Source organism: Phoca vitulina, unplaced genomic scaffold (genome assembly GCF_004348235.1).
Source record: "Phoca vitulina isolate PV1807 unplaced genomic scaffold, GSC_HSeal_1.0 scaffold12, whole genome shotgun sequence".
In the NCBI taxonomy this organism is placed as follows: domain Eukaryota; kingdom Metazoa; phylum Chordata; class Mammalia; order Carnivora; family Phocidae; genus Phoca; species Phoca vitulina.
Window position 1 is genome coordinate 9732755 of NW_022589715.1, and position 14510 is coordinate 9747264.

A 14510-nucleotide genomic window follows, 5' to 3' on the forward strand; every position below is an offset into this window, starting at 1 on the left:
GTATTTCCTTCTGGCCACCGTGCAAGAGAGTTAAGAAGCTGAGAACATCAAACACCAGGGTGTCTGAACCTTTTAACTGGCTGACTCTAGAAATCTTCTTAGCTGTTTCTTTTTAATTAAACATTGAATCAAGTTAACTAATGAAGAGATTAAAGTCAAAAGACATCTTGGACTCTGTTTCATAGCGCACTTCCCAGGTCACAGTCGCCTCGGTCAGCTCTCGGCATCGTTGATGAGTCAACTGACACCACATAGGCCATCACCATCCCCTAGCCACCTGCACACTGTGTGCTCTGGAGAGCTGGCCTGGGGGTGGGGGGCGGGGTGTGTGGTGCTGTGAGTCACCTGGTCCCCAGCCCCGCCCAGCACTAGCACCAGCAGGCTCTCACACTCTCTGAATGAAAGACAGACGGAAGACACCATGTCTGTTCTCACCTTAAAATGCACTGTTCCACACCTGGAGATTACATTTCGAAATGAATATCATCTTCAAGTGAGAAATCTAAACTCAACAGTAAACCGAACGAAATACGAATTTTAGTGTTAAAATCTCAGAAAGTCTCCTCCATTGCTGGTAGGAATGTAAAATGGTACAGGCACTCTGGAAAACAGTTTGTCAGTTTCTTAATAAAACGTGAGCATACACTTATTAAACAACCCAACAATCACACTCGGGCATTCTCCCAGAGGGGTGAAAACAATACCCACACTGAAGCCTGTATGTGAACGTTCATACGGCTTTATTTAGAAGAGCTAAAAACTGTAAGCAATTACAGTGTGTCTCAATGGGTCAATGGTGAAACAAGCTACGGTACACCCATGCCGTGGAATACTACACAGCAATCACAGGAACTACGGACACACACAAAGCTTGGGTGGACATCAAGGGCGTTATGCTGTGTGCAAGAGGCCAATCTCAAAAGGCCACATACTCTATGACTCTATTTATTTATATAACTTTTTAAAAAAAGATGTACTTATTTATTTTAGAGAGAGAGAAAGAGCGAGCAGGAGCAGGGGGAGGGGCAGAAGGAGCAAGAGAGAGAATCTCAAGCAGACTCTGAATTGAGCACGGAGCCCAACGTGGGGCTCGATCTCACCACCCTGAGATCATGACTTGATCCGAAACCAAGAGTCAGACGCTTGACCGACTGAGCCACCCAGGCGCCCCTGTTTATATAACTTGAAATAACAAAATTATAGAGATGAAATTAGTGGCTTCCAGGGGTTCTGGAGGGGATGAGGGAAGACTGGGTGGGGGTTGGGTGACTGTAAAAAGGAAGCAGGTGGAAGATCTCTGTGGTGCCAGAACGGTTTTCTTGATTGTGGTGGTGACATGAATCTACAGGTGTGAGAAGATGACATAGAAGATGACATACTTGACCAACGTCGCTTACTCGGTTTTGATGGGACTAGCATTATGAAATCACTGGGGGAAGCTGGGGGAAGGCTATGGGAGACCTCTCTGAGCTATATTTGCAACTGCCTACGAATCTTTACCGCAAAATAAATGTTTTAAAATGTGCGTTTTAATGTTAAAGAGTCTAAAATAAAGCAACCTAGGCAAAAATCTGTATGAGCAGGCTCCGGGGGCAGAGTTGGTAGGGAACGCTTGATTCTATAGTCTGTGCTAGGAACACTCACTTAAGGAAAAGATGGTGCAAAATAGCATACACAGAATAACCCCATTAAATACATACATATGTGTGTGTATATATGCATACGCATATGGATTATATTTATTATTACCCATACATATGGATCATATTTATTTCTATATTTTCTAAGTATTCCACAATGAATAAGGATCACTTGTGAATTAAAACTGAAGTTGTAGGGGCGCCTGGGTGGTGCAGTCGGTTAAGCGTCCCACTCTAGATTTCGGCTCAGGTCGTGATCTTGGGGTCCTGGAATCGAGCCCATCAGGCTCCCTGCTCAGCGTGGGGTCTGCTTGAGATTCTCTCTCCCTCTCTCTCTGTCCCTCCCACTCATGCTCTCTCTCTCTTTCTCAAATAAAATAATCTTTTTTTTTTTTTTTTTAAAGATTTTATTTATTTATTTGAGAGAGAGAGAATGAGAGAGAGCACGAGCGGGGAGAGGGTCAGAGGGAGAAGCAGACCCCCCGCTGAGCAGGGAGCCCGATGTGGGACTCGATCCTGGGACTCCAGGATCATGACCTGAGCTGAAGGCAGTTGCTTAACCAACTGAGCCACCCAGGCACCCTAATCTTTTTTAAAAAAACCCTAAAATTGTAAATAAGGAAACATCAGACAAGGCTGAATGAAAGGACATTTACAAAATAACTGATCGCTATTCTTCAGAAGTATGAAGACAGACTGAAGGAGACAGAGGAGGTAAGATACCCAAATGCAATGCCAAATCCTGGACAGGAACCTGGACTAGAAAAATGACATGAGTGGGGAAATCACAATTTGAATGAAGTTTATTAGAACAGTTGATCAATGAAAGTATCCGTGCTAATTTCCTGATTTTTATAGTTGCATTACGTAAGATGTGGACTTTAAGGGAAGCCGAGTAAAGAGTGTATGGGAACGCTCTGTCCTGTTCACACAGCTTTGCTATAAATCTAAAATTACATCAAAAGAAAAATAAATGAGTACGATTGAGCCAATGACAACATCCCACCCCCTAGAGATACTTAAGGCCCCAGCCGAAGCCCACAGGAGCCCAGCCTCGTGCGGCTGGACGCATGCGATGGCCCCGATCATGACAAAGTACCCCCAGGGGGTTTCCTGGCTCTGTAAGCCCCTTCCCTCCAGCCTCCTGCCTGCTGGGCTCTCCTGGACTCCAGGCCTTCCCTGTTCTTGGCCCCCAGCCTGAAAACCCATCCTGTTCTTTGAGGTCCAGCACCAAAATCAGCGCCTCCGTGGTAGGTCTGGACCCCTCCCTGACTTGACAAGGTCAGACCGTCTCTCCTTGCTGATGCCACGGCCCAGGACAGTCACCGCCTCAAGCATAGTCTGACTGTGGGGGAGTCCTCGGGCATGTGTCTCCAGCAGACGGGGCACCCTCTACCAGGGGCTTGCAACGCTGACATAAAGCATGTGCTCAGTACAGAGTGGTGGCAAGAATCGCAATCCTGGCAATTCATGTGGTTGCTCTGAGGTGAGGGACACGCCCGGGTCCGGGCACAGAGAACTTGCAAGAGCACTAAGATGTCATCAGCCTGGCAGGATGCCCATGCTTATGTTCCTCCCCCCCCCCCCGCCCCCAGGGGGCAGGCCTGGCAGAAACCTGCCTCTTGGGTGGGGTTTCAGCTGGAGCCGCCCAAGTGCTGGGCCCACCCTGCCTGGCTTCCCTTTCTTGGTGCCATCAATGGGTGCGCTTTAACCAGTTTGCCACAGGGTCACTTGCTCAGGCCCAGCCTTCAGGCAAATGATGAGAGAGGGCCGGTCAGGTCCGACTGAAAGCTGGAACCACCTTCCCCTCCCTGGCCCGGGGTCAGGACTGCCAAATTCAGAGCTGTTAAGAAAGTGTTACCCACAAGCTGGATATTTCAGGACATGTTCAAAACACGAAATAAACTCCTTTGCCCTGAATGGTTCACCAGATTTCAGTGTCCCCATGAGTAGAAAGGGGATGGTGGCAGCTGGCTCAGATGGGCACTGTGTCTACAGGGCTCTGCAGACTTCAACCTGTGAGCCACCCCCGGGCCCTGGCAGGGGTTCAAGCCGCAATCCAGCTGCAGGGCATCTCAGAGAGTGTAACGCAGTGATAGGTCCCCATGTGCAACCGGGGCGGCTCACACAACTGTTTTATGGCAGATGTTGTCACAAGCTACCTCTTGCACAGAGTCTACAAGTCAAAGTTCAAAGTCAGCTGACATGACAGTTAATACTGGAAGACCTCCTCTCAGAAGGAAAGACAGAGTGCCCCCCGCCAACTGTTTTGAACTTTAGAAAAGCAGAAACAAGCAAGTAGTTGGAGAAAAGAAACCATATAAAAGTCCGTTTCTAACATCTTCCTGAGGACCCAGGATATTTTAGCAGCATCCCCCCACCACCCTTCACCGCCCGTCCGATCACCAGGTGGCCTGCCTGTCACCCACGGTGGGTGGGTTTGTTTTGGAAGGAGGAAACCCACCCATACTGCAGAAGTTGGGAGGAGTAGCACAGGGAGGGATTAGGGACCATCCCCGCTGAGTCGGAGCGGTGGGGGAGATGGGAGACCCACAGCAGCTCCGGCCCCTGTCCCTCCCCTCCCCCCCCCCCCAGGAGTGCCGGCTTCTCCTGGGCCCTCCCCTTCTGCAGGTGACCCACGCGGCAGCACTCACCAGCTCGGGCAAGAAGAAGGCGTAGGGGATGGTGAAGAACAGCACGACCCCCAGGGGCACTTCGGGCGGGGCGTAGCTGGTGGCAGGCGGCCGGTCCGGGGAGGCCATCTCTAGCCCAACGCCTGGTGCCCTTGCCTCTGCAGCGGCTCGCCTGCCAGCCCAGTCAAATATCACCTCCTGCCTGACACACCCATCGGACGTCGCCTGGGAGGGAAAAAAAACGTTCCAGCCAAGCAGGTCCTTCCACTGCCCCGGCCAAAAGACTCCCCAGTGAAATGCGAATGCAGATTCAGCTTTGCATCAGATGGGCCTCAGCTCCCTGGGGCAGAGCCACTGGGCACACTGAGGCACGGAGGGCGGAGACTCTCTTCCTACACTTTCCCTCCTCAGGAATTTTGAATCCGGGAGCATATTAACTCCAGGGGATGCCAGCTACAGCCACCACCCCTCGACCGTGTGGCCAGAGTCTAGGCGAAGGCCACTTGCTCTGACCAGGACTGTTTATTAAGGGCCTACTATGAGCTAAACAATCTGCAGGCTCCCCACAGCCATGCTCACGGCTATATCATCTCTTTCCCAAGTGAGGAGACTGAGAATCTGTTAGGTTAAGCTAAGGTCACAGAGCTGGTCACGAAAGATGTTGGGTCTTCTATCCGTCCACCCCTGCTGCCTGGGTCCCTCCTTCTCCACTCCTGGGGGCCACCCTCCGTCTCAGAGGGGGAGAAGCCATCCTCACTTCCAGCTCCTGTCCTCAGGCAATTGGCATTTCCTTCTCTCCTTGCATCCCCTTCACCACCCTCCTCCCTCCTCTGCTCACATAGCCAGTGGAGGAGTTCTCCCTCTCTAGAAGTCGGCCCCATCAGGCACCTGAGAAGGGCTCAGTTGGCTGGGTGCAGCCCCAAGTTTGAGCCTTCCTCCTTCCCTGCCACAGCCCTCAGCGAGTGTCGCCAGGCGCTGGGCTTGGGGCCAGGCAGTTCCTTCCTGCCTCCCGCCCACCCACTGGCTGATCAGGGGGGCTGTGACCCAGTGGTCAAGCAACTCCTCTCACTCTAAAGATAGGTCCTGGAGACTTGAGTCCTTTTCCTTCTCTACCTTAGAGTCAACCATGTGCAGAAAGGCCTGGAACTCCAGGGTCTGCTCAGGGTGCTTGGGGTTGGGGTCCTTTCTCCCTGCCCTCAATGGTCAACCTCAGCCCCATGGTCAACCTTGGGGAGCTGCTCCCTGGTGAGGAGGGGATGTGGGAAGGATCGCCTTGTGTGCTGGGGTAATTAACATCTTCCACAAGAGGCCAGTATCTGTTCATCAGCAAGAGCAGTGTGTCCTAGAGCCTGCCCTCCTGGGCACAGGTCAGTGGAACCTCAAGCCAGCCTGGTCATTCCCTTCCCCCAGGACTGCCGAGACCTAGGGAGAGAGTGAGGCCCTCATTCTACCTGCCATCCGGCCCCACCTCGTTTGCAGGATGAATTCAAGCTAAGCAGGCATTGCCTCAGGAATCCCACCTCTTGCCACCTCTCCTGCAGGTTGTGAATAAGCCCTGTGACACTCTTATGGCCTGTAGGATACTTGGACTTGACCACTGACAACAGGGCATCACGGGAGCAGCTTAGGGAAAGCAAGAAGGAAAACACTGTCCTTAGGCTCATTTCTCATCTATGAAGCAGTGGTAATAATAGAAACTGGAGCCCTTAGAGGTTGACAGAGCCTGAGCCACTTCTACCTCCTGAGGCAATTAGTGTACTAAGAAATGAAGATGGGGGCTCCTGGGTGGCCCAGTCGGTTGAGCGACCGACTCTTGATTTCAGCTCAGGTCATGATCTCAGGGTCTGAGATGGAGCCTCGAATCAGGCTCTGGGCTGAGCGTGGATCCTGCTTGGGATTCTCTCTCTCCCTATCTCTGCCCCTCCTCCCCTCTGCTCACATGCGCTCTCTCTAAAAAAAGAAAAAGAAAAAAGAAATGAAGATGTGACAAAACATGGTTACAAAAACTTTGGCATATTTTAAACATTTTACATTTAACCAAGTGATGTTATATCATATGTGACAAGGTACAGCGCACTCCACTTAGGCAATTGAGAAGAAAGCTACAGGATTCATAATGCACCACAGGGAGTGAGATCCCAGCAGGGACAGAAGTTTAGAGCTGTAAGAACAGCTTCAACTCGGAAGAAATAGAAAAAAGCTCACCCGTTCCTGAAATGATTCTGACTTTTGTATCATATTCCTGGAGGAGGTGTCGCAAAACACCCCACAAGGCACTCCCGATGGCCGTCCTGCTGAAATGTCAGAAGGAGCCAATATCCCGGAGGCATCAGGTCTGGTTGAATATCTTAACGGATGGCTTCAGATAATCAGACCACGCGATCAGCACGACGCCCCCACAGCATCTGCCTTGCAGCGGAGGATGCAAGGAAGGGAGATTACTCTTGCGCAGTGTCTTCTTCCCCCCTGCTGGGTTTATTTTTTTTCTTCTTCTTTCTTTTTGGATCAGTTTTTATTCTTTTACCTTACATCCTAGGACACTTCTTACCAACACAACTGTTAAACATTCTATATAAAAAGTTGTCTTATCTGAGAATGTATTAGGAAATAAGTCTTTACTTTTCACAGAAAATCTCAAAGAAAAACGAACAAAGGGACGCCTTTGCCATGCTTTCCATCCCATACAACAGATTTAAGTTTTGTGCAAGAAAATATTTTTTAAGTAAAAATAAAATTGCAAAGCATTGCAAGGAGAGGCACCTCTGGGGCTATGGGTATAAAAGCACTTGAAGACGAGGTCAGAAGCCTGGGGTGAGGCCTTGGGGAATGCCAGGCCCAGGAGAGGGGTCTTCCAGACTCTTCTACAAAGGGCCTGCTGGTTTTCATCCCCTAGATAGAGTATTGGAGTTAATCTTGAAAATCGTGCAACAGTACTCAACGCTGCTGATTCCTGTTATCATTGTGTCCACACTCTCCTTTGTTCATGGGAGTGGGTTAAATGGGATAATCCATAATGAAAGCGTTTAGGACAGTTTTGGCATATGGCAGATGCTTAAGAAGTACTTGCTTATTTATCTAATTCTTATCCTGAAATCACTTCTCTTCTGGCCTTCTTTCCTTTCCACAACAGAATCTCCCCTGTTCATATTTCCGTTCTGACTTTTAAAAATAGTCTCAAAATTGTTTTTATTGGTGCATAATACACTTACAGAAAAAGTGCACAAAACATACAGACCAAGAAACTGCCACCCAGGCATAGAATGTTACCAGACTCCCAGTCATTTCTCCCACCCTCCTCCCTAATATGTGCTCTCATGCCGCCCTAACCCCATAGCCTGGTTTTGCCTGTTTTTGAATGGATTCCTTTGTGTCTGGCTTCTTTCACTCAACATGAGGTCTGTGAAACTCATCCATGTCACTGGGTGTTGCTGTAGCTCACTCACTGCTGCATGGTGTTCCATTCTATGAATATGCTACGCTTCATCAATCTATTGTTTCTGGACATTTGAGTTCTTTCAATTGCAGTTATAATTAAGAAAAATACTATGAACATTCTAGAACATGTCTTTGGAGCATCTATGCATACACTTTTTTTTTAAAAGATTTTATTTATTTGAGAGAGAGAGAGAGCACGTGTGAGCATGGAGTAGGGGGAGGGGCAGAGGGACAAGCAGACTCCCAGCTGAGTGTGGAGCCTGATGTGGGGCTCCATCCCAGGACCCTGAGATCCTGACCTGAGCCAAAGTCAAGATGCTTAACCAACTGAGCCACCCAGGTGCCCCTATGTATGCACCTCTATTGGGAATATCTTAGGAATAGATTGTGGATTATGTGGTATGTGTTTTTCACAGATAATGTCAAGCTATTTTACAAAGTTGTTTAAACTATTTATATTCCCACCAACAATGTATGCAAGTACTGTTGCTTGTAATTGATGTTTGCATGTATATTATAACACACTTGCTGTTTACATGGTATAGTATATATTTTTTGCATTCTTTTATTTTTTTTCCTCACCCTTTTACTTTTACTTATTTATTTATATGGGTTTTGCTGCGGTTATGATTTAAATGGGTCTTTTTTCTTTTAAAATCTATTCTGAAGTTTGCTGCTTTTGGTGTATTTAGACTCTTCACATTGAATGTAATTGTTGATATGTTTGGATTTAGGTCTACCATTTTATTTTTGGTTTTTGTTTGCTCTGTGTTTCATTTCTTTGCCTCCTCTTTCTTGCATTCCTTTGGATTTCTGGAATATTTTTAGTGTTCCACTTTAACTCATCTACTGAGTTTTGACTACGTCTCTTTGCAGTGTTTGTTTAGAAGTTTGCTCTAGGAGTTAAAATATTCATAGTTAATTTTCCAGTCTACTCAGAATTAATATTTTGCCACTTCAAATGGAATGCAGAAAGCTTACGACTGTGTAGGTCCCTTTATCCTCTTGTTTTCCAATCGCAGTTGTTGTATGTATTATATATGCATACATTCAAACCCCGCCAGACAATGTTATTACTTTTGCTTTCAACTATCATACATATTTTTATTTATTTATTATTTTTTATTTTTTTTTAAAGATTTTTTATTTGAGAGAGAGAATGAGATAGAGAGAGAGAGAGAGCACATGAGAGGGGGGAGGGTTAGAGGGAGAAGCAGACTCCCTGCTGAGGAGGGAGCCCGAAGCGGGACTCAATCCTGGGACTCCAGGATCATGACCTGAGCGGAAGGCAGTCGCTTAACTAACTGAGCCACCCAGGTGCCCCTATCATACATATTTTAAAGAACTTGGAGGAAAAAAATTGAGTCCATGCAATGAATGTTTTCAGTTTGGTTATTATATTTATTCTCAAAACTTCAATTCAGTTCTTTCTGTATTGTCTGTTTCTCTGATGAGACTATCTTTCTATCCATTTCAAGATTTGCCTGTATTTCTTGGAACATGATTATAATAGCTTTAGGGTCTCAATTTTAACTCTTGTGTCATCTCAGAATTGTCTCTTGATTGTCCTTTTGTCTTTTTCCTTGAGAGATGTGGAGATTTTCCTGCGTCTTCAAATATCATGTAATTTTGGGTTGTATCTGGACATTGGGAATACTGTTAGGAGATTCTGGGTCTTGTTTAAATTCTACACAAATGTTGATTTTTTGGTTTATTAGGCAAATGCCTGGTTAAGTTCCTGCTGTGAGTTGCTCTCTGTCGTCTCTGGGCTGTAACCACTGACAAAAGTCAGTTCCGTTTTTAAGGTTTTGCAGTGCAATTCCAATCTGCTCAGTGTGTGTGTGCTTTTCTGGGACTTGGGACCAGTCTGGGACCCTGGAGCTCAGTTCTAAACCCTTTGGTATGCTGTGTAGGGTCAGTTTTGGGGTGAGCTCAGGCATTCATAGGCTATTTTAAGGAATCACTTTCTTGAGCTCTCTCCTCTCAGTGAATTCCTAACTTTCCAATTTCCAGGAGACCCTGCTCCCCTCCCCCTTCACCTTGGTCTTCTGGCTGAAAAGCCAGGGTTTTAGTTTTTCTGCTGTGTTGTGCCAACACACACACGCACACCCACCCACACCCACCCACACCCACTCCAAGAGACAGAGGGATGGAGACCGAGACAGATAGAGACGGGGGTGGAGGGAGCATCAGGGATTTCCCACCAATGCTCTTAGGACCCCCGTTTCTGTGGTGGGAGAGAAGGGCCCCCCTCTCTCAGAGTCCTCATCACCTGTCTGTCTGCTACTGGCTGGGGCAGGAAAGAATGGGAAAGATAAAGAGAAGCAGGGCTTTTCCACTCTCTCTCTGACCTGGAGGGGCTCTCTTTCTCATTCCTCAGACCAGAAACTGAGGGCTCCTTTTGCAGATGTGTTTTGTTTGTATGCTGTGCACAGTTCTGGTTTCACCAGGCCTGGGGATAGCAGAGGAAAGAAAATGGTAAGTCACCACTAGTCTCTATTTGCCCAGAACCAGAACTACACCAGCCTGTTCGGATTCTCTGAACAGCTCTTACCCCACCTAATATTTTTCTTGTTTATGGATTCATTTGCCTATTGTTTGCCTCCCCACACGCCCTGCCCCTCCCTACGATGTTGGCTTTAGGACAGCAGTTTTGTTCATATTGAATACTGCCCAGAACACAGTCGGCGCTCAATAAATGTTTTTGAATGACTGAATCTACATTTTCAGTCATAATGACTTTGGAGACAACTGCTTATCTTTTTGACTCCTCTTTTTCAACCTCTCTGCCCACCAAAACTGCCTCATACACTTTTCAGAAAAGATTTATTGGTTGCCTGACAAGTAAGGTGCAGGCCAGGAGAAAGTCAGAGAAGCTTGGGGTCCTAGATGTAGCCACTAGGACTCTTCCCATTGCAAGGGTTAGGAGAACCCATTCTAATGTGAACAATGGAGGGAATATATTACTTGAGGCAAGTGAGAAGTTCAGAGGGAATGCTGCCTTCAGGTGAGGCTGGATCCAGTGACTCGAACAATGCTACTGTGGGTCTAGATCCGTTCTGCTTGTCAGCTCCACCTGTCACTGTCCCTGAGGTTGGCCTTGTTCTTAACCTCATTCAGTGCTACCCCCACATACACACAGCTCTAGGCTCTCTTTCCTGGTGGTAATGTGCCTGCAGCACATGTGGCTTCAAGTCTCATCTGTCCCACTACACCAGGCAGGGGATGGAAGTGCTCTGCTGAGTAAATCTCCCGGGACTGATTTGCTCTCTGTTGGTCCATTCCCAGGCCCCTCACTGTGACAGGGGAATGGGACATGCTGATCTGCTTGGGCCATCAGAGCCCACCCCTGGAGCTGGGACAACAGGGTGTGTGTGTGTGTGTGTGTGTGCGCGTGCACGTGTGTGAAGGGGGCTCCTCTAGAGGGGAAGACGAATAAAGCTACCAGGAGAGAAGTTTATGGATGCTAGGCAGCAAAAGCACCGGCTGGCTAGTACAACAGCTTTCCAGGGCAGAGAAAGGAGCACAGAGGTGCCTGGGGGCTCAGTCGTTAAGCGTCTGCCTTCGGCTCAGGTCATGATCCCAGGGTCCTGGGATCAAGCCCCGCATCGGGCTCTCTGCTCTGCGGGAAGCCTGCTTCTCCCTCAGCCTGCTGCTCCCCCTGCTTGTGTTCCCTCTCTCGCTGTGTCTCTGTCAAATAAATAAATAAAATCTTAAAAAAAAAAAAGAAAAAGGAGCATAGCTCTTGCCCTTTGTGCTGCAGGGACACACATACCGCACTGGCTCTAGTCTCTTGATTCGGACACAGCTGGACTGCAGCTACCACTATCTCTGCAAATAAAGGTCACCTTGACTTTCAATCAGAGAGACAGAATGCACAAACGGACAGGCCCACACTTGGGAGGAGGTTGTGGTTCATGCTGTCTCTGAGGCCATCAGACTCAGAGCCAGAGTCTGGCTCCCGGATCTGTGGGGTTTGGGCAGGCAGGGAACATGTCAGGGTCAAAGGGTAGCTTCGAGGAAAGAGGAAGGACTCAATGGGATAGAGATACCTACCTGGAGGAGCCCTCAGAGAGCTTGGAGCCTTTTTCAGCTAGCCCCCAAAATGGCCTCTTTGAAAGGACAAAGTTCTGCAAAGTTAATCTCTGCTGGCAAAGTCAGACACAAGTGAGCAGGTTAAGGTCCAGTCTGTCTCCTGAGCAGGAGAAATAGACTAAGCAGTAGACACACTACCAAAGTCCTGAAGTTGAGCTGTGTTCCATTAATGATTTTCGCTTTATATTGCTGCCTACAGACCTGCCTACAGACCCTCTGTGTCACGGGGGAGTCATAAAGCCTGAGGTCTCCAGTTTCCTAAGCGAGCCGGCACAGCCCCTCACCTGCCACTCACGTAGGGCTCCACCCACCTTCCCTATCCAAATCTATTTGACGACTATGTCCAAATATCAGGAGTTCAGACAGCGAGTCTGGATGTTGAGAGATACTAGGTTGTCAAAACCATGTGTTCCTGAGTTTCAGAGCGAATGGTGGGAGTTCAAAGAGTAAGGCATACATCTGAACACTGATTGGAATCTAGTTGGTCCCCAAGGGTCAGATAGCAGAGCTGGGGGAGAAAGGGTGCAGATCAGGAAAAATAGTTATCCTGGCCACTTACTTGGGCCCGCTGTGGTGCCATGAGCGTTCCGGGCCCCGGGAGTGCTGGAATGTAGGCAGAACAGCAACAACAAAAAGACACAATGAGAGGCTCTTCCTTTGTGGTCCTCATGTGTGATTACTGTCTACCTCATGCTTTGTAAGCTAGTACAGGGATCAGGTCAGGGCTGCTCCCCCCCTCCCCGCACCCCGCGTCCTCAAAGCTGAATGCTGTGCCTAGAGCCTAGTAGGTGCTCAGTGAGTACCTGCTGAAGGAATAAAGGAATGGACAATATAAACCTCCGATGCACAGTGCCCTAAGGAAGTAGGGTGCAGGCTCTGATTCTCTGCTTTGAGGAAACAGAACAGAAAGCAGCTAGGTGACAGCTAGCTCTGATCACCTCCATGCCCCGAGAGAACCTCCCAACTTGGACTGCTTCACCCAAGAGGAAGTGGGGCTCGTTCACGGCAAAGGATATCCTATAATGCTGCAAAATGACAAAGCCCTCGGCTGGTAGATGACACTTCCAGTTCCCTCCCTTTACTGATGGGTTTCCCAGATGCTACTGGGTTGGCAAGTTAAACCTGCTCTGTTTGCGTGTGGTATCTTTCAAATGGTTCCTTGTGAGTTGTTCTGGCCTCATATCTCACCCATAAACACCACTCCAGACTGAGACTGTACCTGCTCTTTACTCCATGCCCCGTCCCCTCACCATCCAGCCCATGCATGCACGCAAGGGAATCACAAAATCTTCACCTCCAGCAAATCTGATGACTATGACACTCAATCACTCATAAGAGGCCAGGAGGTTGGGGAAGAGAGGGCCATGCAGTTTCCAGTGTCAAATCCCCTCCCTGCCCCACAATGGTTCTGAGGCGGGGAGTCCCCCTGGCCTCACAGGAAGGCCGCACATACGGGTCACTCGGCAAAGGCCTGCTAACCCCCTACTGCTGCTCCCCCACCAAGCCTCTCACAATTAATTCAGTGTTGCCAAGTCACGCTCCTTGAAACAGACCCCAGGACTCATTTCCAGGATGTTTTTGGCTGCCTGACAACCTCTTCCTGTTTTGGAAGCTAGAAAGTGACATTTAAAAAGCCAGGGAGCTTTCATTATTTTTTTAAAAAAAGATTCCATTGACTGAAGAGAGAATGTGGCGTCTCTCAGCGGCAGAGACGCGCTCACCCCTGAGGAACTGTCGCCTCCATTTAGACTAACTACCTTCGTGCCTCACTTTTTCGCCTGACCATTTCTGAAACTGTTTTCTCTCATGGTCCCATAGTTTCCTTGTGTGTCAGAGACTATGAAGTTGCTCCTTTTTGTTAATCATGACACATTTCAAATGAACCCAGAAGACAGTGTGAAAATACATTCTAAAGAAAGCTTGCTCTCTTCATGTGTACATTCGCTGAAAGGAATTCACCAGCAATATTTTCTTTCATTCAAAATGCTCAACCTCTGGTTTAATACTAAGCTAAGTGATTAAAAGAATAAAAAGGCAGAATAGGGAATTAAAGATTCTACAAAGGGGCGCCTGGGTGGCTTAGTGGGTTAAGCGTCTGCCTTCGGCTCAGGTTATGATCCCAGGGTCCTGGGATCGAGCCCCGCATCGGGCTCCCTGCTCTGCGGGGAGCCTGCTTCTCCTTCTTCCTCTACCCCTCCCTACCCCCACCACTTATGCTCTCTCTCTCTCTCTTGCTTACGCTCCCCTTCTCTCTCTCAAATAAATAAAATCTTAAAAAAAATAAAGATTCTACAAAACCATGACCTTCACAATGGCAAGTGACATGGTTTCATGGTACCTTTAAACAAGACTACAGGGACCCAAGATGAGGCTGCCTAGTGACAGAATGGGGAAAAGTCCCTGTACACGTTCTTGCCTCCTCCATTTGGAAAGGCGGGAACCCCTTTCCCTTTGAGCAGGACCTGGGGAAGCAGCGCCTGGGAAGGGGATGGGGCAGCTGCATCATGATGGCCATATATGAATGGTGTCTGGCCATCCAGCTGCCCACATGGTACAGAGGGGAGATGGAGAGATTCTCCAGAAAACAGCTCTTGGAGATAGTGACATCTCTTTTTCAAGGCCAAGTTCCCTTGTTAGATTTGTGGCTGGGAACCCTGTCACACCATGTTAATTTCTGAGATGAAGGCCCAAGTACAGTTTAGATTAA

General features: G+C 48.2%; 1 protein-coding gene across 2 annotated transcripts in view; it reads right to left on the reverse strand.

Moving 5' to 3' along the window:
* MALL (mal, T cell differentiation protein like) overlaps positions 1-7809 on the reverse strand; it is a 29970-nt gene extending 22161 nt beyond the window's left edge. The window contains exons 1-2 of one of the 2 annotated variants that reach the window (XM_032410449.1): positions 6479-7809; positions 4295-4498 (exon numbers count right to left, since the gene is read on the reverse strand). In XM_032410449.1, the coding sequence (XP_032266340.1) occupies positions 4295-4498; positions 6479-6511 (237 nt within the window). In that variant the 5' untranslated portion in view covers positions 6512-7809. Of the gene's footprint in view, positions 1-4294; positions 4499-5161; positions 5432-6478 lie in introns of those variants that run through there. The other variant, XM_032410450.1, reaches the window with a different exon arrangement.
* Between the last annotated feature and the right edge of the window lie 6701 nt (positions 7810-14510).